The sequence below is a fragment of the Notamacropus eugenii genome, chromosome 3, assembly GCF_028372415.1.
Source record: "Notamacropus eugenii isolate mMacEug1 chromosome 3, mMacEug1.pri_v2, whole genome shotgun sequence".
NCBI lineage: Eukaryota > Metazoa > Chordata > Mammalia > Diprotodontia > Macropodidae > Notamacropus > Notamacropus eugenii.
In genome coordinates, this window is record NC_092874.1 from 28942198 (window position 1) to 28967750 (window position 25553).

Consider the following 25553-nt stretch of genomic DNA (forward strand, 5'->3'; position numbering starts at 1 on the left):
TTGCCCTCTGATGCCTTGTCATGGCACAGAAGTGACTATGGATACTCACAGGTTATATTGGTGGGGTTCAAGCTCTGGAAGATCCTACCAAGCAGGTCAGCAAGCCTTGAAGGACAGGCCTAGAGATAGACCCTCTATCATCAGAGAACCAGCCAAGCTAAGCCTGGAGGGACGCATCATTAGGATGGCCTCATAGTGATCTATTTTTCAGCCATAACAACTCCCAATGACTCTACCACATCAAAGAAGGGCTGCAATTGCATTAGGTGGACCAAGAAAGCTCCACATCTAGGAATGAGTAAAATATTGTACTAAAATGGAGACTTGTGCCTCTGTCAGTATATAGCATGTCTTATTCTTTAATTAGTTTCATAGTTTAAAAAGCTATACCCCCTTAAATTGATCTAAAAGAATGAACATGTCTTTTGGTTTCTATTTTTATGAGTTCTTGTGAAATCAATTTTAAGGAATTTAAGAATTTCTTATCTTTATTACATCATGTGTTACAGTAGGTTGGCACGAACTATACTGATTACATATGTTAGGAACATATATTATGTTTTCTGTTTAGATAGATCTATAGATTACTCATTGTCTTCAAATGAAGAATCATTAAGGTTTTAGAGTTAATAGGTTTAGAATTCGAAAGAACCACAGAATTTATAAGTAGACAAAGTAGAATTCTCTTATTTTAACCTTTTGTCTGAGTGGAAGTATGTATTTGATAATGAAAAATTTAGTGTTATTTTCTTAATTTATTTTTGTTCTTGTTTAATTGAGTATAAACAGAGTTGGAGGCAATTATGTGAATTTTTTATACTAATAAACTCCTGAAAAAAGGTAAATGTATAATAAATAAAATTTACACCTATTCATTTCTTGGTGTCGGAATCTCAACAGATACTGTTTTCTGCTTATTCTTAGCACTCTGTCAAGGCTGCTTTTCCCTTCTGTGGATGACAACCTGCTTAAGTTCCTTTATGATGATAACCAGCGTGTAGAGCCTGAGTGGTATATGCCCATTATTCCCATGGTTTTAATAAATGGTGCTGAGGGCATTGGCACTGGATGGGCTTGTAAACTTCCCAACTATGATGCTAGAGAGATTGTGAACAATGTCAGACGGATGTTGGATGGCTTGGACCCTCATCCCATGGTAATAAATTAGCATTTGTAAGATTGGATTTCTTCTGGTTTATAACTCTGTGTGTGTGTATGTGTGTGTGTGTGTGTGTGTGTGTGTGTGTGTGTGTGTGTGTGTGTGTAAGTTGAACAATTTTTCTTCTGGGGCATTTTATACAAATTAGGGTTCTGTTTATGAGTTGATTTTGGTATGTATGTTTCAAATTACTTTGTTATTTGTTATAACGTGTCCAATAAACATATTTATACAATATTGACTACATACTAGGGACATAAAGAAAGTTTTATATCTTTTTTTTTTTTGGTAAATAGTATTTTATTTTTTCCAGTTACATATAAAGATAATTTTCAGCATTCATTTTTTTCTAAGATTTTGAATTTCAAATTTTTTTCCCTCCCTCCCTCACATCTCTCCTCTCCAAGGTGGCAGGCAATCTGATATAGGTTTTTCATGTACAGTCATGTTAAACATATTTCCACATTAGTTGTGTTGTGAAAGAAGAAACAGAGCAAAAGGGAAAAGCCACAAAAAACAAAAAAAAGTGAAAATAATATGTTGTGATCTGCACTCAGACTCCATAAGTCTTTCTCTGGCTGTCGATGGTGTTTCCCATCATGAGTCTTTTGGACTTGTCTTAAATGCTTGTGTTGCTGAGAAGAGCTAAGTCAGTCATAGTTCATCATAGCACACTGTTGCTATTACTCTGTACAATGTTCTCCTGACTTAACTCAGCTCAACAGTTCATGTGAGTCTTTCCAGGTTTTTCTGAAGTCTGCCTGCTCATCATTTCTTATAGCACAACAGTATCCCATTGCATTCGTATACCACAGCTTGTTCAGCCATTCCCCAATTGATGGACATTCCCTCAATTTCCAATTTTTTGTCACTACAAAAAGAGCTGCTGTAAATATTTTTTGTACATGTGGGTCCTGTCCCCTTTTTATGATCTCTTTAGGATACAGACCTAGCAGTGGTATTGCTGTATCAAACGATATTCACAGTTTGATTGCCCTTTGGGCATAGTTCCAAATTGCTCTGCAGAATGGTTGGATGATTTCACAAATCCACCAACAATGCATTAGTGTCCCAATTTTTCTGCATCTTCTCCAACATTTATTTTTTTCCTCTTCTGTCATATTAGCCAATCTGATGGGTACATCAGAGTTGTTTTAATTTTCATTTCTCTAAACAACAGTGATTTAGAGCATTTTTTCATAGGACTATAGACAGCTTTAATTTCTTCATGTGAAAATTGCCTGTTCATATCCTTTGGCCATTTATCAATAGGAGAATGGAAGCACCTGCGCTGGGCTGTACTTACCTTTTGCCCATGTGAGACAAACTTTTTCTGAAGTCCTTCTAAGTTATCTTGGACTAGAATATTGTTTCACTCTGTCTTTCTGTGGATTCTGTTGCTCCCGAAATCTTTTAGAGGCTTGATTTAACTATGTTTCAAAGTGAAACTGGGGAGAGTCCAGGTAACTTCCTGTCTTTTCTAGGACATTTTTGATAACTTAATTACAGATGCAAATCTCCAGGAAATTTGAAGCCTGAGGGATTGGGCTTTCTTTTCCACCCCAAAAAACTGGGGAAGAAAAAGTCATTTATCCTAGTTTTCCTAGTTCTCATCTTACCTTTGAAATATGCCAAATGTGATAAGCAAACCTAGATATGAATAATACATCTATCTAAACTAATAAGATAACTTGAAATCTGTAAGGATATTAACAATGAGAATGCCATGTATTTAAAGCTTCTTTTCCTTCTAATTTCCCTTTCTTATCTTCTTTCCTGTCACCTTTCTGATTTTTTTTAAAGAAGAATCTCTTTTTCCCCAAAGAGTGTTTTTTCATGACTTAAAAATTCATTGGAAATTTTGTCCTGAGACATATTAAGGAAAAGACTTTATCTGAAAAATTTTTAAAAGTTATTTTAAAAGTCTTATACTTCACTGAGCTAGTTCTAGAATATTTAAATAGAGGTACAAGTCTGTCTTCTATGATCACCATATTTCCTTTGAATTATTTTGGATATAGGAGTTTTATTAAAGTTTTTTATTGAATTAATTAAATTGAAAATTCTAATAAAATTAATTTAATGATTAGTCATTTAATACAATTTAATAATATTTAATATAAAAAAGAGCTGTGTGTGAGACACAGAGAAATGTAAGATGCATATCCTGTCCTCAAGTAGTTTACAATTAGAGGAAACAAGAAATGAGCACTTGAATAAATGAAAGACTTAAATACCTCTCAAAGACACTGACAGAAATGTTATCGAAAGTTTAGACATGATAATTACTAAATAATTTCTATGGAACTTACCGGGCAAAGAGAGTATATCCAGGTCAGAGGTCCCATATGATATCATATCCCCAGTAGGAGGTAGGAAGTGAGAGCCCTGGTTCTGAGAGCAATGAGGATCATTATGGGCAGAGAGGAGGGAGAGAGAGCATTGCTGGGAGAGCAAGTAGGATCAGGCAAATGAAGGCACATTGGGGGAATAGTATCAGTCCAGAAGAGAAGATCTGGACAAGTGAGTATTTAAGAAATAAACCATGAAAGGTGTATTGGAGATAGATGGGAGAAAGTATTGACTAAATACCTGGGTAAAGTATTTGGAATTTTCCTTGAGGTTATGAAGCTTTTGAAGTTTGTAAGCAGGACACAACATGATCAAGAGTTTTCTAATAAAAAAAGGTTGGTTTGGTGACAGTGGCTTGAAGTACAGAGAGATCAAAGCCATAAAAACAGATCATGCTCTGAGCATAAGGTAACATGTGTGAACTAAGAGAGTGGCTTGGAGAACAGGATGAAAGGGAAAGATTGCAGAAGACTTGATATAACTTAGTGACCAACTAGCTAATAGGGAAAGAGTTCAAAGATAACCCATACTTTGAGCCTGTGCAACAGAGAGAATCATGATACCATTAAAAGAAAGAAGTAAGTTGGCATCAGTAGTCTGAGCCTGACTGGCAGAGGGAGTGGGGGAAGGAGAAGTTCAACCTGAGTTATATTGAATCTCCAAAAGTAGTAAAGCTTGAATTGAAGCCCACTGAGCATTTGAAAATAGAGATTCAGAACATGGAAGAGAAGTCTGATTTCTTTGAATTCACTAAGTTCTTTTCACTTGTGTTTACAGCTTCCAAATTACAAAAATTTTAAAGGAACAATTCAAGAAATTGGCCAGAACCAGTATGCTGTTAGTGGTGAAATATTTGTAGTGGATAGAAATACAGTAGAGATCACAGAGCTTCCAGTGAGAACATGGACACAGGTTAGTAGAAATGCATGACCATGGGTGGGAGTTCTAAGCAATTTCTTAAACTTGGAATTTAATTTTAATAAATATTTTAAAATGTCTGTGGTGGAGTTTGGATTTCCTTGTGTTGAAAGTGGGTTTTAGTTTGGTTGAATAGTATTCATCTCTCTGCCCTCCTCCTCCTCCTCCTCCTCCTTCTTCTTCTCTCTCTCCCTGCCTCTCTTTGGTCTCTCTCTCCCTCCCTCTCTCTCTTTCTCACTCTCTCTCTCCATCTTATCTCTCCCTCTCTCTCTCTCTCTCTCTCTGTCTCTCTCTCTGTCTCTGTCTCTCTCATGTATGTGAGCACCATCTAATTGAGAATATAGAGTTTTTTCCTATTATCAACTTGAAAGTTCATAGAAGGTTCATGGTATGTTCATAGTTCAGTTTATCTCTCCTCTCGGTGACTTAGAGGGCAGAAGTAAAATAATAGTGCTTTTCTTTGGTGCTGTGGTAGATTTTTGTTGTTGTTTTGGCTTAAAAAATGTGACCACTGAAGTAATGTCATGGAACATATAACTGATGTTGCAAAGTTAAAAACACCCAATGAAATAAAGGGGAAAATTAACTGGATGAGGTGAATGCTGAATACTTCTTGTGCTCCATATCTTTCCTGTTCTGAGAATGGAGGAAATAGAAGAAAACCAGTAAGTTTTCATGCATCATGCTGTCTTCTTTCTCTGCTTAGGAGGTTTTTTATTACCTTCTTTAGTGATTGGGCAGGAATTGGTTGAGGTGAGAAGCATATGAATGTTTTCAGAACTTCCCATAACTATTCAAAGTCTTATGGCATGAGAGACTTCTGAATTCCTTAGCTAGTAAATCAGCAAGGGACAGTTGTGTAATTAAAATACTATTAAAACTTGAAAAAATAGTTGAATGAAAATTGGGGTAGAAAAACCATTAAGATTTTTTATATGGAAAAATCCCCAAGTTTTAACTCTAAGATGAAGTTTTTTTTGGTAACCAGTAAATCACTGCTTTTATTTTTGCATTCTTGCAGGTATACAAGGAACAGGTTTTAGAACCTATGCTGAATGGAACAGACAAAACACCAGCATTAATTTCTGATTATAAAGAATATCATACAGATACAACTGTGAAATTTGTGGTGAAGATGACTGAAGAAAAACTTGTGCAAGCAGAAGCTGCTGGGTTGCATAAAGTCTTTAAGCTTCAGACCACTCTTACGTGTAATTCTATGGTAATTTACTAAACTCTTCTTTTATGGTGTCAGAATAGTGATTTTACTGACTACATAAAAGCCTAAATGTGTTTGTTTTTCTTCAAGTTATTTGCAGCCATTAATTGGCTTTCATTAGGAAATGTAATATGTGATTATATAGAAAGAATTTGTCATGATATCTTGTATAATTTTTATTGTATTATTTCATATGAAAATATTTACAGATTTTGATGGGAAAAAACTATTCAACTTCTTAGAAACATCCTTAAAAAAACTTAAATGTCAATTGTATAAGTGTAATAACCATTTAGATAGATAAAACATTTAAGCACCTAACAGGTGCCAGGTACTGTTCTCTGTGGTCTAGCCACGCTGGCCTTGGCATTTCTCATCTATACTATCGTCTTCTCCATCTCTGTACCTTAGTGCATGCTGTGGATCTGTCCTGGGATACGTTCTCTCCTTGCTTGTGCCTCTTAGAATAATGCCTGGTGTTCTTATAGATTCAGCTCAGCTGCCACCTTTGCTTTCCACTTCTCATGGTTGCTCAGGCCCTCCCTCTACCAAATCACTTCATTTGTTTTACCTTTACACATGTACATGTCGTCTCCCCGATAAAAGATAATGCTCCTTTAGTGCTCTTCTAGTTTTTCCTTTGTATTTGTATCTCTAGTGCTTGGCATAATGCTTGGCATATAGTAAGCACTAAATAAATGTTCATTCATTTACTCATTTGTACTTGTAGTGCTCTGCAGTGTGCTGAACCCTAAATGATGCTCAGTAAATGCAGTTGGTATTTCTGTGGCTTGAGATATATCTCATTACTTTATGGCCATACCTTGTAAATATATAGGTATATGAATATATCCTTTCATTCGACAAACTTTAAACATCAACTGTGAATCAAGCCCTTTAACTTTATACCTTTCCAGAGCCCAAGATAAGACATGGTCTCAAACTTGATGGGGAGGGAGGTGTGTGGGGTGAAAAACAGATGGATCAGGGAAAGCTTCATGTAGGTGACGCTGAATTAGACTTTAAATAAAAACTGGTAATGTAATGGGTGAAAATGGCCCTCTAGGCCTAGGGTACAGCATGAGTAAAGATGCAGAGCCAGGAGAACCCTTAGAGTGTTCAGGGGGCCAAGATAAGGCTCTGTATGTAGAAGAGAGGCTGGGTCTGTGACTTCATTGGTACAGCAAACTGCCAGACAGAGAAACTCCCAGGAAGGAAGAAAGAAGAGAGGGAGGCAAAGGAAAGGGATAAGCAGTATATAATGCCTACTATGTGCCAGGCACTGTGCTAACCATTTTACAAATATTATCTCATTTGATCCTCACAGCAACATTGTGAAATGGGTATTATTATCATCCCCATTTTATAGCTGAGGAAACAGGCAGGCAAGTTAAGTGACTTGCCCAAAGTCACACAGCTAGTAAATGTCTGAGACTGGATTTGAACTCAGGTCTTCTTAACTTCAGGTCCAGAGCTCTTATCTACTGCACTACCAGCTACCTCAAGGAAGGTCTAAGGTGTGCATTCTTCTTTGCAACTTATGGCCTCAGAGTAGGGATTCTTAACCTTTTTGTGTGTCACAGACTCCTTTAGCAGTCTGGAGGATCCTAGGGACCCCAATGTTACTGAGGTCAGTGAAAAATAAAGATTTCACACCCCTCCCCACAACCCCCCTGCCCCATACAAGTTTATAGATGTTTGTCTCAGAGTTGCTTTGGATGGTAGAGGTTCAGTGACTTGCCAGGATCATAAAGCCAACGCATCCCGGAGCTCGGATTTGAGCCTCGGTCTTCCTGACTCCAAGGCTGGCTCATTGCTTTACATGTGTATTTGTAATAGCGGTAGTTATGAGCACTTTACATGTGTATGCTATATAATGTATGTGTGTGATGTGTGTCTCTGTGCATGTTTGTGTAGTGGTTTTAAACAAGTGTGTGTGTGATTTATGTAGTTATATTCATAGAAAGTTATACATTTATTTTATATTTAATATATGTTTTATATATTATTCACACACATGTAATAAGGGCGACCAAAGATTCCTGGAAAAGGAAACTCATTGACTTAATTTGTTCACAGTTATCTAGGTGCTCTGTAAAGATGTATATGAAGTAATTGGAGTAGGATTTAATTATGTAATAGTGTCACTTTACATCTCTAGCATGCTTTGAGAAATATATACGCAAAATTATTCACGTGTCACCTAAATCCACCAGATGTTTGGTTTATTCTTTTTTGCCCTATTTGCAACCATTTCCATACTCCTACCTTTGTGTTCAGAAACAGTATTAGAAATGAACCAAAGGACCTTGACGTGTGCCTTGTGCTAGTCTAGCATTCTTCTTCTTCTGTTCTTTGCATCCAGGTTCTGTTTCAGCCTCAGCCTTGAAAGCCTTGATGTGTTAATTTTAAGCCTTGATTTTTGTAGCCAAGTTGTAGGCCTTGACCAGCCTTCTTTGTAAACCTTTCCTGGGGGCCCAAAGTGTCTGCCCTCAGAGCAGTCTTGGAACTGAGCCACCTAGAGTCAACTGAAGCAAACAGTGCTGTGAATTTTTCAGAATCCAAACAACCAGAAACCTCAAATAACTGGAACTTTTCTTCTGTCTATTTTTATAGCAAGAAGCAACATCATATAAACATCTGCTGCCACCGATTAATTTTTAAAAAATTTATTGTTATCTTCTATTTTTATATCATCTTTATTTTCCAATGTATTCCTCCTCCCATACTCTCTCAGATAATAATCACTTAAAATAAAGGGGAAAAATGCCAATGAGACCAATGATGGATGAATTTTTTTAAAAAAATCATGTTCTAGGAGTATGCCATGGAGATCATTACTGGTTCAACCTAAGCCCTGATAACTGGGAACTGGAGACAGAAAACTTGGGTTCAAATCTTTCCTCTAGTACTTACTGCTTATGTGACCTTGAAGAAATCACTTGGCCTCTGTGGGTGTTCATTCTCCTTCTGGAAAATCAGGGAGCTGGACGAGGTGGCCTTTGAGGTTCCTTCTACTCTAGATCTATGACCTTCTGTGTGTTAAGCAGTCATGTCATCCTTTGTGAAGAAAGGTTGATGGAAGAGTTGAAGGTAGAGAGGAAGAAAAATGTTGGGATGGCATTGATCCTTTGACTAAATAAGAATGGTCAAATTTGAACATAATATGGAGTCCAAAAAAAATCCATGGAAAGGAAAACAATGTATTGGAATATAGCATATGTCTTAATTTTTAATGAGCGTTTTTTTCAGACTTCAGAACAAAAGTCTTTGGAGAAAAAAAGCAATATGGAGGATTTCAGGCTGAGAGAAAAATTTCTCTGGAGACAGAAATTTTGAAAAGAAAGAATTCTTAGTTAAACAAATGTCATGACTGCAAATCTGTAATAGTTTTATTTATTTTAATTTATCAGGTTTCTTTTGCATGGTTTCAATGGGAATATGTAGAGAAATGTTTTTGAAATCTTGTTATATTAATGGCTTTTAGGATTGAGAATTGTTCATGTAAGTTGAATTTAGGTTGGCATATATAACAATTGAAAAATAAGGAAATATGTAAGCTAATATAGAAATATGAAGTCAATTTTTTTTTAAACTTTATTTTGAATAGGTGCTGTTTGACCATATGGGATGTCTGAAGAAGTATGAGACTGTACAAGATATTTTGAAGGAGTTCTTTGATTTAAGGTTAAATTATTATAGTTTACGTAAGGAGTGGCTTGTGGGAATGTTGGGGGCAGAATCCACCAAGCTAAACAATCAAGCTCGCTTCATTCTAGAGAAGATACAAGGGAAAATCACTATAGGTAAGATGAAACTTTTAAAATTGGAACCTTAGTTAAAGTGGAAAAAACTTTATTAATAGAAGACATTTTGATCAGTAGAATATAAACAAATACAAAATGAATCTCTTTTCTTGATCCTAATTTTATTTTTCCCTCACATAGAGAATAGGTCAAAGAGAGATTTGATTCAAATGTTAGTCCAGAGAGGTTATGAATCTGACCCAGTGAAAGCCTGGAAAGAAGCACAAGAAAAGGTAATCATTTGCAGAAAAAGACATTCAGAGAAGCTTTTAAAAATGCCCTCTCAAGCAAACCAGTGGAAACCCTAGCTCCAAACCTAAGTATTGTCATGTCACTTTAGTGCTGCTCAAGGTGCTGAATTGTGCTTTCTGGAGACTAAGTCTTCTGTTTATCCCCAGAACAGATACAGCACAGGGATTTGCAGAGCACACCCACCCCAAAGCCCTTTGCCAGTGTGACTGAGCCATGACCTGGAGCAATCACTCCAGGTGTGAGAAGGTAGCTCAGTCTCCTTGGCCTCTTTTCTGAGTCTGCCAATCAGGGTGTCAGTTGTGGTGGTGGTGGTTTGGTGAGGTGCATGTCTGTTGTCAGAGAGCTGGACCGGTAGCACTCAAGCTTTTACATTGTATTTGTGACATGGCCATGGTGGCAGCCAACCACCACTCACTTGGTCTGGTCCTGGTTCACGTTGGGAGCATGACAAGTGCTAAGCTCATTAGGAGTAGCCAAGTGTGTATTGAGCCCCTACTATGTGCACAACCCTGAGCTTGGTTCTGTAAAGGATTTTCTCCAGGGACCTGAACTTTGGGACCTCAGACTGAAAGGCTACTACTGAGCTGCATATTACAGATCACAAAAACACGCACTATCCATTCAACAAATGAAATATTGAAAGACTGAACAATACCCTGTAATGGTCTTTAAAAATGTTAGGAAAACATTATGATTGAGAACACAGATATGAACAAGTGAGGAGATATAAAATAACTAGTCTTAGAAAGCTTTGGGAGATCCTATGTGTGTATACAAAACCAATAATATAATTTTACATATTATTGAAATATATCTATGGTTATGACAATTCTAATTGCATGAAAACTTAAATTTTCCTTTTTCTTAAAAGTTCTCAATCATAATGCCTTTATAACTTTCATCAAATCATACTATTTGTTTTTATCTACATTATTTGACTTTTTCCCCCCAATATGTAGTCAATAGGATTCCTTAGAGTAATTGAATTTTAAATGAACTGTGTAATATTGTGGTTGAAAATATAGATTAATAGATTATAAAGGTTAGTTAAAGAAAATGGCCAGAGTGAAGCAAATCCCAAGTGAATTATGATGAGCCAAGCAGTCTGTCTTCCTGTGACTGGGCTCATTTTGATTTTTACCCTCTCATTTTCTCAGTCTTGCTCTTATTTCTCTTTCTTCATGTTCTCTCTCAAACCTCTTCTTCTCTTTCCCCACCCTAAAATTGCACTGAGTGCATTACAGTATCCACCCTTTTAATGGTTGGTTCAAACAAAATCAGGGAAATAATGTATTAGTAAAATACTGAATTTGATTTTTTTAGTGCAAAGGACAAAAGTGGCTCCAGTCATGAGTGTCCAGCTGATAGTGCTGCAAGCAGTACATTTAATGGGCACAACTTGCTGCTGGTTTTCATCTCGATTGCATGTAACCTGTGGGATTTGGGATAGTAGGACAGACTGCTTTTTGTTCCTAATTTTAGTTTTTTCCAAAAGGCATCCATCCATACTTACAAAAGAATTTTTTAAAGTAACATTTGGGGAAGTGATTGAGAAGCTGCCATTTAAAAGACTAACAAATAAACATGGATCTTTAAAAATAGATTTCTAAAAATGTCAGAATAAATTACATTGCTGGTGTTACTGGTGATTATATTTTTACCTAAATATCCCACAAAATATGCTTTGTGAATCACCAGCGCTCAGTACAAAAAGAGTTTTAGTAACATATATCCAAATCTGATTTGATGGCATATTGTGAAATGAATTTTAATAGTGACTTATGATCAAAATATAAATTCATATTATGTTTTTTGCAATGTTTAAAAAAACTCATGGAATTGTTGAATAATTAATAATAGTAAGGGATTATCAATGGATAATTCTCATTCATCAATGCAACAGCAATGATAGATTAAGCCACATCATATTTCTTATTTATTTTTTCTTAGCACTTGATTAATATACTTATGTGATGATGCATCATATATTTGTAATTAGATTACCCTTTTATATTTAAAATGACAACTTATTAACTTCTTACATATACAATAGCAATAGAAATTAAATTGGACAGCAATTAATTTTTAATATTAATTTGTTACACATAGAAAAAGTATTTGCTATCTGAAAAGTAATATCAACATGTTTCATTTAAGTATTTTTTAAGACAATCTTATGTAAAAATAATTTTATAAATAAATTTCAGCATAATTTTGCTAATTTTTATTCTGCTAACTCCTTAATCTGTTTCCTAATCCCTTACTAAATTCTTAATGAACTTTCTCTTGTCTCCAAATTACAGATGATTAATAAGATTTCTAAATTAAGTAGGAAATGTACCTGAGTATAGTTATTATAAATATTATTACAAAGCAGTTTCCACTTTATAATGCACCAGGAAGAAATTTTAAATTTTAAATTACACATTCACTCCCTAATATTTTGAAAATCTGACATCTTTCGGGGGGGTGGGCGGTCTATAGTTCATTGGTCTCCATTGAGGCTCAGCTGTCAGTCATTAGCTTATTTTTCTTCATGGCTTAATATAGTAGTTTGACTAATTTCATATCAATATCCTGGATACATTGTGCTATGAACATATTCTTCATAAAACTGAATGTCTTTGTAAACAAAATTTAGCTTTTTAATAGGAAACACTTCTAAAACAATCCAAAATATATTTCTAGCTACTATTCTTCCCCCACCTTCTCCTGTCCCAAGGGAGAACATTGTCATTATAATGATTATTTAGTACTTTAAATAAGTGCTACTAATGTACAGGAGACTACGGAAAGTTTCATTGCTTTTTTTTCCTTTCCAGGCCGCAGAAGAGGAAGAAACACAAAACCAGCGTGATGATAGTTCCTCTGAGTCAGGCACTACCTCAGGCCCTGATTTTAACTACATCTTAAATATGTCTTTATGGTGTCTTACTAAAGAAAAAGTTGAAGAACTGATTAAGCAGAGAGATACAAAAGTATGAATTTTGTGTAGTAAATATTTTCAGACTGTTGCAGTATTATCAGTATTCCTGTTTTGTATAAATACAGCATTTCACATTTTGTTTCATTATAAGATTTAAAAAGGCCATATTAAACTTTGGAGTTACCTGTTATATTTTTATTTTAGGGGAGAGAACTCAACGACCTTAAAAGAAAATCTCCTTCAGATCTCTGGAAAGAAGATTTAGCAGCTTTTGTTGAAGAACTTGAAGTATGTTTTAGTCTATATGGAAATTTATTTTTGAGAATGAATATTTAGAGAATAAGGATCAAATTTAATTTTGGACTAGATCGTGTTGGAGGAGTCTTACAGTGCTGTCTGTGTTTAGAGTTTGATTTTTTTAAAAGAGGTTTAATATGATTAGTAAGAGGTGCTAAAATTAAGCTTAAAGAAACTTGAACATAAAGTATATTTCCATTCTGATGAATATACAAGCCATATAAGTTGAATTGGTATTAATTACTTTCTCATGATGTCTTTCTTAAATATGTAATTTAGATTGAAAATAATACAGACTTCTGGGTGAACCTGACTGCAGTCTTTGGCCAGGAAGGAACAATCTTTTACTTTTAATTGAAAGAATTAATAGGTGGTTTTTTATTGAGTCAAGGAATGTGGTATTGTTTCATTGAGTTTAGTGACTTGTAAACTAAAGTAAATCTCATGTGAGTCATTCTGTGAAACATTTTAAAACATCCTTTCTCCCTTATACTTGGGAAAGAGAGTCTGCCAGGCATCTAAAAGACTCCTTTTCCCAAGATTTTAAAATAATCTCTTCTAAAGGATTTTCATTATAAAAGGAGGGCTCCTTTTGTAATGCAAATAATAGTGCTAAGAATAATCATTCCCTCCTCCAGAGCATTCTAGATTGATGCCTTTTTATTTTGTCATATTTTTCTGACCACCTTATTACTGAAATAAGATATGAACTTCTGTTTGAGAAGTTTTGTTTTAGACATTTTCTTCTTTTCCATATATCTAAGCAAAGAGATATAGCTTGACTACTGTGATTAAGACCATATTTGTTGATTGCATGCTATGAATCTGGTACATTAGTTAGTATTCTTCTGAAAAATGTAGAGATCCTGTTCCAAAATATCATAAAACCATAAAGTTAAATAATTTGAAGGATCTTAGAGATCATCCCACCCAAGCTTCTCTTTTAACAGATAGGAAGAATGAGGCCCAGAATGGATGTAACTTGCTTAATGTCATAGAGTGGCAGAGGGGGATTGAGAATCCAATTTTGTCTGATTTCATGACTAATGTTCATTTCAGCATCTTATGCAGGACAAAATTTAGTGTGTTCTATATAATGGAATTCTTTCTCACTTTTTTGTAAGGGTTAAGTTTTTTATCTTACTCTAGTTATAGTGATTTTTCTCCATAAGACAGTTTTTCAATTTTGTCACTCTCTTATGATAACTTCTTAGAAAGTGGAAGCCCAGGAACGAGAGGATGCTTTGGCTGGAATGACTGGCAAAGCCATAAAAGGTAAAGTTGGCAAACCCAAGATAAAGAAGCTTCAGTTGGAAGAGACCATGCCCTCGCCTCATGGGAGAAGGATCATTCCACAGATCATTTCGACCATGAAGGCTGATGCCAGCAAAAAGTTGCTGAAGAAAAAGAAGGTGGGTAAAAATGTGCACCTCTTTGATCCATTCAGGCTGGTAGAGCTCACTGGAGCTGTTTTACTAAGATGTGAAGAATAATTAAACCATGATATGGTGTTTACATTATTCAACTTTGCTTTTTCACTCTATCCTGAAATTTTTGTTCCATATTCTGGTTGATAATGCTAAGTGAGATAAAGGGAATTCTTTCTTATGGAGTTCCAAAATAGTTAAAGCCCACATGCAGGTAAAAACAATTGAATTCTGATTTTATTAAGAGAAAAATATCAAACGTAATTATATCAAGAATTTTCAATGTAGGACTACAATCAATAAATACATTACATTATCCTGACTGATCCAAAAATCTCATCAACATGGGTATCTCTTGGGTACCATGTTTTCTTACAAATCTTTCCTAGAGGATCTGCTTTGAAGACCCTCCTCCAAACTTTTTAACATTCTTTGGTTACTAGAGTAGCAATGAGGCTGTCCATCTGTTGTCCTTGCTCTTGATACATAACTAACCACCCATCTTCTCTGTTCATGCATTTCCTGGATGATATTCCTTATGCCATCACAGCATATTTAGAACTTTGCAATGGAATTTTAAAGGAATTAATTTGCATATTTACCAGCCTGAAAGTGCCTTTCATGCTGAAAAAGCCAAATGCCTTATTTTTGCTTGAGAGCAGCATCACTTGCCACAGTGCTAGGTGAAATTAGGCCACAGATTCTTGTTCTCGTGGTCTCCCCCTGTCCATTGTGGTCTCAGGATACTTTTCCTATCAACTGGTAAGTTTTATAGGTGATGCATTAGATACAAATACATTGTACAGTAGGTAGTGATAGCAGTATTTCCTTGTATATCTTTTTATCTTAAATTTCCTTTCTCATATTTAGGGTGATCTTGATCCTATGGCAGTAAAAGTGGAATTTGATGATGAATTAGGTGGAGCACCAACAGAAGGTGCAGGAGAAGATTCATTGACAGTATCTACTCTTACACCTAAAGGACCTAAACCCAAAAGGGAGAAAAAAGAACCTGGTGAGCTGGTTGTGTATAAAAATAATTAAAACTGTCTCAGTCAATCACCATTGATTAAATGCCTAGTATGTCCTAGTAAAGCATAATGCTAAGTGTTGCAGGTACAAAGAAAGGCAAAAGATAGTCCCCTGCTCTCAAGGAGTTTAGTCTAGTTGAAAAGAACAACATGTAAATGCCGATGTACAAACAAGCTATAGGAAGAATAATCTGGAGAGGAGCAACAGAGAGAAAGTACTAGAATTAAGGGGGAAGGCTTCTTGTAGAAGGTGGATTTTAGCTGGAACTTGAAGAGAGCCAGAAGGTAGATAGGAGGAGGAAAAAAATGCTCCAGACATGGGGGACAGCCCGAGAAAATGCCAAGAGTTGGAAGATGGCAAGTCTAGTGAGGAGGCCAGTGTCACTTGATTGTAGAGTAAATGGTGGGAGTGTAAGATCTAAGAGGACTGGAAAGGAGAGGTAATGAAGAACTTTGAATTCCCAAAGGAAGATTTTATATTTGATCCTGGAGACTACATGAAACCACGGGAGTTTACTAAGTAAGGGAGGGACTTGATCAGACCTGTACTTTAGGGAGGTCATTGTGCCATTTGAGTGGAGGATGGGCCAGAGTGGAGAGACTGTTTTGGTAGTCTAGACATGAGGTGAGGAGGGCCTGCATCAGGTAGTGGCAGCATCAGAGAAGACGGGGGGCATCTATGCAAGATATTATGAAGGTAAAATCAGGCTGTCACAACAGATTGAATGTGAGGAGTGAGAGTGAGGAATTGATAGTACCTAGGTTTTGAACCTCTATGACAGAGAATGGAGGTAGCCTTAACAGTAACAGGGAAGATAGGAAGAATGGACACTTTTGGGAGGAAGAAGATGAATTCAGTTTGGATATGGTAAATTTTAGATGTCTATTAAATGTCCAATTGACAGTTGGAGATAGGAGTTGGGAGGTCAGCAGAGAGGTTAGGGCAGGGTACGTAGATATGAGAATCATTAGCATAGTCGTTAGGTCAGGGCTGCAGACGTAATCATCAAGTGATGTAGTACAGAGAGAGAATGGATGAAGGCCTAGGACAGAGCCTTGGAGGTTACCTGCAGGTACCGGACATGACCTAGAAGAAGATGAAGCAAAAGACTGAAAAGGCGTGGTCAGGTAGGAGAACTAGGAGAGAGGGTGCCCTGGAAACCTAGAGAAGAGAGTGAGCAGTAGTCAGAGGCTGCATAGTGGTCAAGGAGGAGGAGGACTGCACAAGGCCACTGTGCCTGGCAGCTGAGAGATCATTGGTGTCTTTGGAGAGAAGAGTTTGGTGGAATGATGACATTGGAAGCCAGATTGTGAGAAGAAAGGATGTGGACTGTCCACAGAAGAGTGCAAAGAGAGGGGATAATAGCTAGTGGGGATGACAGTGAGAGGAAGTAGTTATAGAATTTAGATCACTTTCAAACTATGTTTTATTATAAGTGGAGGATCCAGAGATCTGGGCCCTCCTTGATGTGATGGTCTGTCCACTGATACAGACTGAAATTCCCTCTCAACTTTGGTGTAGACCTTCTTCTTGAGTGACTGTAACTGAAATAATCACTTAGGGACCAGTCTTCAGGTGATGTCCCTATCAGAACTTACTTGTCTTCATCTCTGGGAAATAGTCTTTGGCTGGGCCCCATTCCCAAAGCCGTTCCAGCTTCCTGGTACCAGACAGAACTTGCTTTATATTGATAACACCTTTGAGAACCTAACTCCACCTCTACACCAAGATGAGGCATCAGAGAAAGGCTTCTATGGAAGCCAGTTGGAATAAACCCCTCAATTTTTATGAGTGCTATATTAAAAAAAATTATCATATCAAAAAAAAATCATATCAATTATATAAAAAAAATCAAAAATTTATCATTGGTAATATAGTATGACTAATAATGTATACACTATTGCTTTGCTTTTTACTATTAATGATAAAGGATTCCTGGTTATTATAAGTTTGGAATATTTAACCATTATATGTTAATTACTTGATTTCAGGTACCAGGGTGAGAAAAACACCTCTGTCTTCTAACAAATCCAGTGCAAAGAAAGTGAAGAAAAGAAACCCTTGGTCTGATGATGAATCCAAGTCAGAAAGTGACTTAGAAGAAACTGAACCTGTGATTATTCCAAGAGACTCTCTGCTTAGACGAGCTGCAGGTACTGCTAGATATTTTATGGTTACTATATTGTATAGGAGAGGCTTCTACCAAGTTGTTCATGTCCAAACAATGATTCTCAAGGGCTGTCTCTTTCAATCAAAGAACTTCATTCATTTTACATATATAAAAATACAGCTTAAATGAAGAAAATGAGTTGGAAATTTTAATGAATTTACAGTTGTTACAGTAAGAGAGAAACGTATGGGAAAGGCAAGTCATTACAGAATTAGTAATGAATGGACTAGAATTTTCAGTGGGAAGTGCATTCTGTGTTTTTGAGAATCCTTCACTTAAAAAAGAAATGCTTTCTGGCAGAGTTGGCAACAGAGGATATTTCTGTAAAAGGAATCCTAGTTGTTTTTTTTAAATCTTTGTAAAATTGGAGCTGTTCCCCACAATACTGAATTAAAACATTTTAGTAAGGAAAGGGCTCATGTGGTGGCCAACCTTGTGACTTACATAAGACATCTCTTTTCAGTATCTTATACTGTATTGCAGGAATTTCTCCTATACTTATACAAATATATATATAAATATATATGTATATATACTTATACAAGTGTGTGTATGCGTATATATGTGTGTGTGTGTGTGTGTGTGTATGTGTGTGTGTGTGTGTGTGTGTGTATATATATATATATATATATATATATATATATATACACACACAAGTAAATCCTTGCACTCTACGCTCATAGCTCATGGAACTTTGCTTTCCTCCAGCTTTGGGTAAATTACTGTGACAAGTAGAACTGGGTTTAAGAGCATATGTCATTGTCTACATAAAGGCAGGATGGTTTAGTGGAAAGAACTCTCATTGGATCTGGAGTCAAAATCTGGATATAAATGAATTTAGGCAAGGGCTTCAGCCTTTATGGGCCTTATGTCCTTATCTGTTAAAAGAGGTGGTTGGATTTGATAATTTCTTAAGGGCCCTTCTAGCTCTCTAAATCTATTCTAGCTTAAAAGTTCCATAACTTCTGGCTTCAGATGTTTTAAAACAAATCAGTTGCCTGCTTTAATGGACTGTTTCTTATATTTGCATGTTATTTGTTCAGTTGTTTCAGTTGTGTCTGACTCTTCATGACCCATTTGGGGTTTTCTTGGAAAAGATACTAGAGTGGTTTGTCATTTCCTTCTCCAGCTCATTTTACAGATAAGGAAACTGAGGCAAACAGGGTGAAGGGATTTGCTCAGGGTTACACAGTAAGTGTCTGAGGTCAGATTTGAACTCAGGAAGATGAATCTTCTTGACTGCAGGCCCAACGCTCTAACCGTGGCACCACCTAAGTGCCCCCAATATATATGCATACAGATGCATATATAAACACACACACACACACACACATGCATATATGTATGTGTGTATGTATATATACATATAAATATATATGTATAGCTTAAGAAGGAAAGTAGTTCACCAAAATTAATGAAGATATGAGTCTCACTCAATAGTATGTGCAATCCTGCACATCCATAGTCGCCCACTTCTACAGAGAAGGGATGGAGGTTCATTCTCATATCTCTTCTTTATGGTCAGACTTGGTTATTATCATTAGTGTTTACTTTCCATCTTGTTGCTGCTACAGTGCTTTCTTTTTACCTTGTGCTATTGTTTAAAGAAAAGTAATTTTGCATAAAATGAAGGATAGTTGTATTTCTTTTTTTTTTCTACTGTGTCTGTTTTTGGTTGGAGATAGTACAGTTCAGATCCCCAAATGACTGCAGTAAAGAAAATACTTGACTGTATAGTGTATTAGAGAAACATCTTCAGAATTTTACCTGCGTTTAAATGAACCTGCAAGCATTTATGAAGTACTCATTGTGTGCCTGGCATTGATAGTCACTGAGGACATAAGGACAAATGAAAATATCTTGTAATCTTAACAGGTTTTGAAGTGAAACCTTGACTTGTACATGTAACAAAAACAAAGTAGAAAATTGGTTTGCTAGATAACTAAAAATTTGCACTCTTGTAAAAATAGCAAAAGTTATTAGCATAATATTTACCTATCCTCTCTAAAATTTGCAAAATTTCCCCCAGGTCTATTAAATTCTGGTATTGATAATGTCTTAATTTACATTTCCCACAATTGTCAAAGCCTGTCTCAGAAATGTTTAGTTAAATATCCCTATTATTTTATGGACACTCCACTGATGCTGTGTATATGGTATAAAGAACAGGGTCCAGACACTGGGTCTGGCCCCAGCTCTGCTGCTCTGCCCTATTTTAGGACTTTGGGCATGCCACTCCCTTTCTAGACCCTTAGCTGCCTCATCTTTAAAATGAAAATTTTGGATTAAGTGATCTCCAAGGCTTTCTTCCTCAGCTCTGACATTTTTAGAGCATTTCCATCCAGTCCCCAGGAAAGTATGAAAAAGAGGTTTTACAGTATGAAAATGCTTACATTTAAATTTAATTATCCACTGTAATGGCCTCACTTTTGTATTTCATTATGAATACACAGACATAGCCTAAAAGCATGAAGTGCTTTTTTAAAATACTGAAGCACTTTGTGTGTATTAAGCTTATTTATGTTAAAAAGTCTGAATGCTGACATCTAATAATTGCGTTTGTTTTTTTCCTAGCGGAAAGGCCTAAATATACTTTTGATTTTTCGGAAGAGGAGGAGGATGATGCTGATGAAGATGACAGTAATGATTTAGAGGAATTGAAAGTCAAATCATCTCCTGTGACAAATGACAGAGATGATGAGTTTGTTCCCTCAGATGGTTTAGATAAGGATGACTATACTTTTTCACCAGTCAAATCAAAAGTAGCTCCAGAGTAAGTAGACATTTATTTATCTGGTAGTGGTTTTTTGGTAGTTATTTTTTTTATGGACTTTAAAGTGCTATTTTTCAAACATTCTCTTCCTCTCTGCCTTGCTTAAATTATTTATCAGTCTTGGGAAGGGAAGGGTCTTCTGACAAAATGAACAAAATAGATGTGACTATGTGATAAATACGCTTCTTCAGCTGAAGCTGTGATTAAGGAGGAAAGCATGGAAACTGGGGAATTTGGAGGCCTTTTTTTCCCTTTGGAGCTTCAGCCTTGATTTAAAAAGTTAAGTCTTGCTTCATTTCCCCTACCACTGCATGATTATGAACTTAGGTCAAGTTTTTCTTTAAATGCCAAATTTGAGTTATTTATTTGTTTCCTTATTGCAACTGATACTGGCCAAATTCCTAGAATATTATTCATTGGAATTATCTGAGCTCCCTCTGAGCTGAGCAGTGGAGTGCCGTCTACTGGACTGAGGCCCCTGTCCTGAGAAATGGGGTCCCCTGCTTATCCCTGTGTCTTGTCCTCTGCTGCACTGAGGCAGGGAAGGGCATCTCTTGAGCACATATAGAAGCACTCTGTTTTGGGCTCCAGTAATAAGGATACTTTGAATCAAGGTGTGAATTTGAATTAAGCTTCAGTGCTACATCTCATTCTAAATTTGAAAATGAGGTTATTACTACAAATCCTGTTTTGTTCATTTTAAAATTGTGTATCTCTCATGCCTTTGTTTTAACTTCCTTTTTTTTTTAAGATGAAATACTTAGGAAATGTGGCTTAGTGGACATGGAATTAGAAAATCTGGGTTCACTCCCAGTTGTGATATTTACCAGCTCAGTGACCCATGGAAGGCTTCTTAATCTCTTTGTGACTCTGTTTCCTTACCTGGAATTAGGGAGCAATAACACTTGTTATTATGTACTTCATAATTTTAGGGTTTGGAAAGAGCTTTTGCAAACCATGAGGCCCTATCCAAATGTGAGCTGCTCTTACTCCTGTAATCAGTCTTTAAAAGAGTGTGAAGGAGAAGTTTAATAAGTTCATTAAGAGCTTCATCTGTTGATTCAATGAATAAAGTAGCAAACATTCTGTTTGATAGAGGTAAAACTCCATATGTAAACACAGCCTCTTTATGGCTTTATTTCTCTTTTTAACATTAGAAAATCCTCACATGACAAGAAAAGCCAGGACTTTGGGAACCTGTTCTCCTTCCCTTCTTATTCACAGAAGTCAGAAGATGGTATGCTCATTTTTTTCTTATTTTCATTTCTAATGGGGATTTATAGTAGTGTAAGATTTACTTTTTTTCTTGGAACAAAGCAAACCATGGATAATTAAGAAACTTTCATTTCACTTCAGAGGAAAAACATATACACTTACACAAAAGTATGCATGTGTGTACACACTTATCTATATATGTCTGCATACTTACGTATACAAATGTTTGTTAGTTTGCTCTTTATATGCAGGTGCATGTATTCACGTGTGCATACACATAGGTATGTGGGTGCACAATATATGCATGGGAAAATACACACATACATGTACGCATGTGCATACATAAAGGTAAATTCGATCCTTATGTGCAGATATATTCATCCATGTTTGTGCAAACATATGTGCATATATACATGTGTGGAAAAATATATACACACAGAAGTATTTGTGCAGATACATACACATGCTTATCCATGACCATATAGATGTATATGTATAAGTTCATGTTCTGGCTCTGACATTTAATAAACATGTAAATCACTTACACATCACTTAACTTTTTGAGTTTGTTCACTTCTATGTAAAATGAGGATAAGATTTATACCACCTAACTCACAGTGAAGTGGAGAGGAAAGAGCTTTGTGAGCCTTTATAGCACTGAAAATTTGTGTTATTATTAATAGTTATTGAATGTGCCTTTAGAAGTTACAAAGGGACTGTTGTTTAAAGTTGCACTTTGTGTTACACTTGTTAAATCAACCTGTGAAGTGTGATTGCATGATGGGAATGTCAGTGTGAAAGTTAAACTATTCTGTCCTTAAGGGGCTACATCATATTCATGGATAAGTAAATGCAGGATAAAAAAAAAGTTAAGTGATGGTGGGTGGGAAGGTGGCTGACGCGTATACCTAGGAGAGTCAGTGATAGATGAGAAGACAGATTAGAAGCAGCTGGGTGGTGCACCAGACTTGGGGTCAGGAATATCTGAATTCAAATCTAGCCTCAGACATTTATTAGCTCTGTGACCCTGGGCAAGTCATTTAGCCTTTCCCAGCCTCAGTTGTGTCATCTGTAAAATGGGGATAAGAAGAGCACCTGCATCCCAGAGTTGTTGTGAGGTTCAAAGGAGATATTTGTAAAGCACTTTGCAGAAGTTAAAGCTCCAGATACACACTGGCTGTTGTCAGGAAAGGAGTGTGCACTCAAAGCCAGTTCAGCAAGGGATTTAGGACTTCCAAGAATTTAGGATGAGGAGAGAGAACATTCTAGGCACGGGGACAGGCTGTGTCCATTGGCAGCTGCAGAAGGGATGTTGTACACATCCAAGAAAGAGCAAATAAGCTCTTGGCTGGAGCCTGGATGGCATGAAGGGAATAAAGGAGAGGCTGGTTCTTCCAATACCAAGCAGACATTCATACTTTAGAGGCAGGAGGGAGTTCCTGAAGTCTCCTGAGCAGGGCAGTGACACGATCAGATAGGTCCTTTAGCAGCCATTCCGACAATACATTATAAGGGGCAGAATCTTAGTGTAGGGAGGCCAGTGAGAAGTCTCTTCCTTGAAATAGTAGAAAGAGTTTGGCTTTGGAATGAAGTACCTGGGTGACTTTGGGCAAGTCACTTCATGTTTCTTGACCCAGTTTCTCATCTGTAAAATGTGGGGGTTGGACTAGATGACCTCTAATGTCCCTTTCCAGTATTACTCTCTTCTATGGCTGTCCCAATAGTGTCAGTAGGAGGTAATGAAAGTTTGAATTAGAGTGGTCCTGTGGTGTAGGAGGAGAGAAGGGGGAGACAGTGGGCAGGACTTGGGCAATGGTTGCAGATGGGGATGAGGAAGAGGAAAAAGTGACTGGAAGAACGATGGTACCCTTAGCAAAAGCAAGAGAGAGAACAGGGTTATGGTAGACAATTGAGAGACTTCATATTTTTCCAGAAAGCTCCAATTTTATTAGGGTATGGTTTATTCAGTTAGAAGTCTATTAATTTATAAAGTGTAAGCTTCTGGTATATAATTCTAGCCACCTGCTCATGTTTTTTGAGGTATTCAATAAAATACTAAATTTCTGTAACCTCCAGTGATGTTGCATAGTTTCTGTCATTCATTTTTTTAGAATCTCTATTGGTCAGTTAAGTCCACATTCCTTAAGGGTGACCTTTCAGTAATTTCTGGTAGCAGTGACCCTTTCTTTTAATGTTATCATAAATACCTTCATTTCTGTCAATAAATCCATAAGCCATTAGTTGGATGCTGCTTTGTTGCTATGTTGATGGTCAAATTCATGTGGATATTATTGTTCATGGGGGGCTTTGGGTTCCATTTCTAGATTTTAGCCTTTTATTTCCATCCAGACATGAACCAGTAGTAAATCTAATGGTGAACGTCTGTGTCAACCTTTGTTATTGCTATGGGAATTGGTGTGTTTGTTCTCAAATATTTTTGCAGCTTTTTAACCTTTTTGTGTAGTATGATCCAGGTACATCTTTCATACTAATTGCTGTTTTTATTAGTAGTAGTATGGGTTAACTTAAATATCAAACTGTGTAACTACCTCTTCTTCCTCCTTGGTCAGTGGCTTTTTTAGACTTGAAGTAAAATTGGGTTAGGCACAGAAATATCTGGATTTCTGAAAGAGTTCTACGCAAAGAGATAAAATCCAGCCCCCCCCCAAGCGTGAAGTTTGTGTTGTAGAGAAAGCTGGCATTACTGAAGTGGATGAAGAGGATTTGAGTCTGAATCTTGAGTCCGCTGCTTAATTGTTATATGACTTTGGGTGACACTCTTGATTTCCTGATCTGTAAAATGGGGGTGTTGAGTTTATCTTCAGGGTTTCTTCTAGATCTAAATCCCATGATTCGAAATTCAGACAAGGTTCACATCCTCTTTCAAATTAAATTTTAAATTGGTTTAATCTCTGCAATAGTATGTCACTGAATCGGAATTGGAGCAGAGATTTCATACCCAGAGTGCTCAGTGAAACTGATGTTTAGAGATGGTCTAAAAGCTTTTGGACGGCAAACCAATTCTGTCACCAGGTTTAGACTTAACATCTCAGTAGAGCTTGAGTTTGTATTCATCTGGTGGAGCTACTTCCACACCAGGAGGAACCATCGGTACAGAACTTTTACATTTAAAATGAAAAGGCTATTTTAGCATTTGAATTCTTAGTATCGATATTCCTGAAATAGCACAACTTGGGCACCTATTGAAACAACCACTGTGTACAACTCTTACAGAAGTATTTTAACAATAGTTCAGCATTCAGCTCATATGGGCTTTATTGGATTTGCACTATAAATATCTTGAACTACTGGAATTTTGTACTATCAAAATTAGAATAATGTACATATCTGAGATAATGTACATATCTGAGATACAAATGTTGCAACCTATGGTGATTTTTATTAAATCTTGCATTCCATTTTTACCATGGCTGTCCTGTTGATCTTAGAAAATAGGAGCTTTTAATTCTATCTCCTCTCTAGGATTTCCACTGATACATTTGGTTCCCAGCTCATATTTTAGCAAGGGATATGTTTTAAAGGGTAACAATGAAGGCAATTGTTGGAGCTCATTTCCTTAAAAAAACCCTTATTGTTTACAGATGCAGCAAAATTTGACAGTGGCGAAGAGGATTCTGCCTCTGTTTTTTCATCTTCATTTGCTCTAAAATCAACAGAAAAACCTCCAAGTAAAACAGTGGCTGCTAAAAAGGGTAAGTGTCTATATTTAAGCTCATTAGGCATTTGCTAAGTCATAGGGATGACTAATATTAGAGGGGTTTGAACTAGCTTGCTTTAAACCCTGTTGACCAGAACCTCATGCTGACATGAGGTGGAGAGAAGAATTTGGTATAAGCAGTGTCTTGGAACTCCAGTTCTTACTTCCAGATAACCACTTGACATATTCACCTCTATGTCTGATGACAATTCAGGCTCACCAGGAGCTCTGAAAAGAAGTCATCTTTTCCCCTTTTACTGAAGCACAAAACACTAGGACCATCTTCAAG

General features: G+C 36.4%; 1 protein-coding gene across 2 annotated transcripts in view; it reads left to right on the forward strand.

Moving 5' to 3' along the window:
• Window positions 1-25553, forward strand: part of TOP2B (DNA topoisomerase II beta) — an 86105-nt gene that overhangs the window by 48672 nt on the left and 11880 nt on the right. For both annotated transcript variants that reach the window (XM_072651164.1, XM_072651163.1), the window contains exons 21-33: window positions 925-1156; window positions 4289-4423; window positions 5451-5651; window positions 9259-9454; window positions 9596-9687; window positions 12529-12684; window positions 12837-12920; window positions 14144-14341; window positions 15227-15371; window positions 17380-17541; window positions 20133-20331; window positions 21489-21568; window positions 25149-25259. In XM_072651164.1, the coding sequence (XP_072507265.1) occupies window positions 925-1156; window positions 4289-4423; window positions 5451-5651; window positions 9259-9454; window positions 9596-9687; window positions 12529-12684; window positions 12837-12920; window positions 14144-14341; window positions 15227-15371; window positions 17380-17541; window positions 20133-20331; window positions 21489-21568; window positions 25149-25259 (1991 nt within the window). The remainder of the gene's footprint in view (window positions 1-924; window positions 1157-4288; window positions 4424-5450; window positions 5652-9258; window positions 9455-9595; window positions 9688-12528; window positions 12685-12836; window positions 12921-14143; window positions 14342-15226; window positions 15372-17379; window positions 17542-20132; window positions 20332-21488; window positions 21569-25148; window positions 25260-25553) is intronic.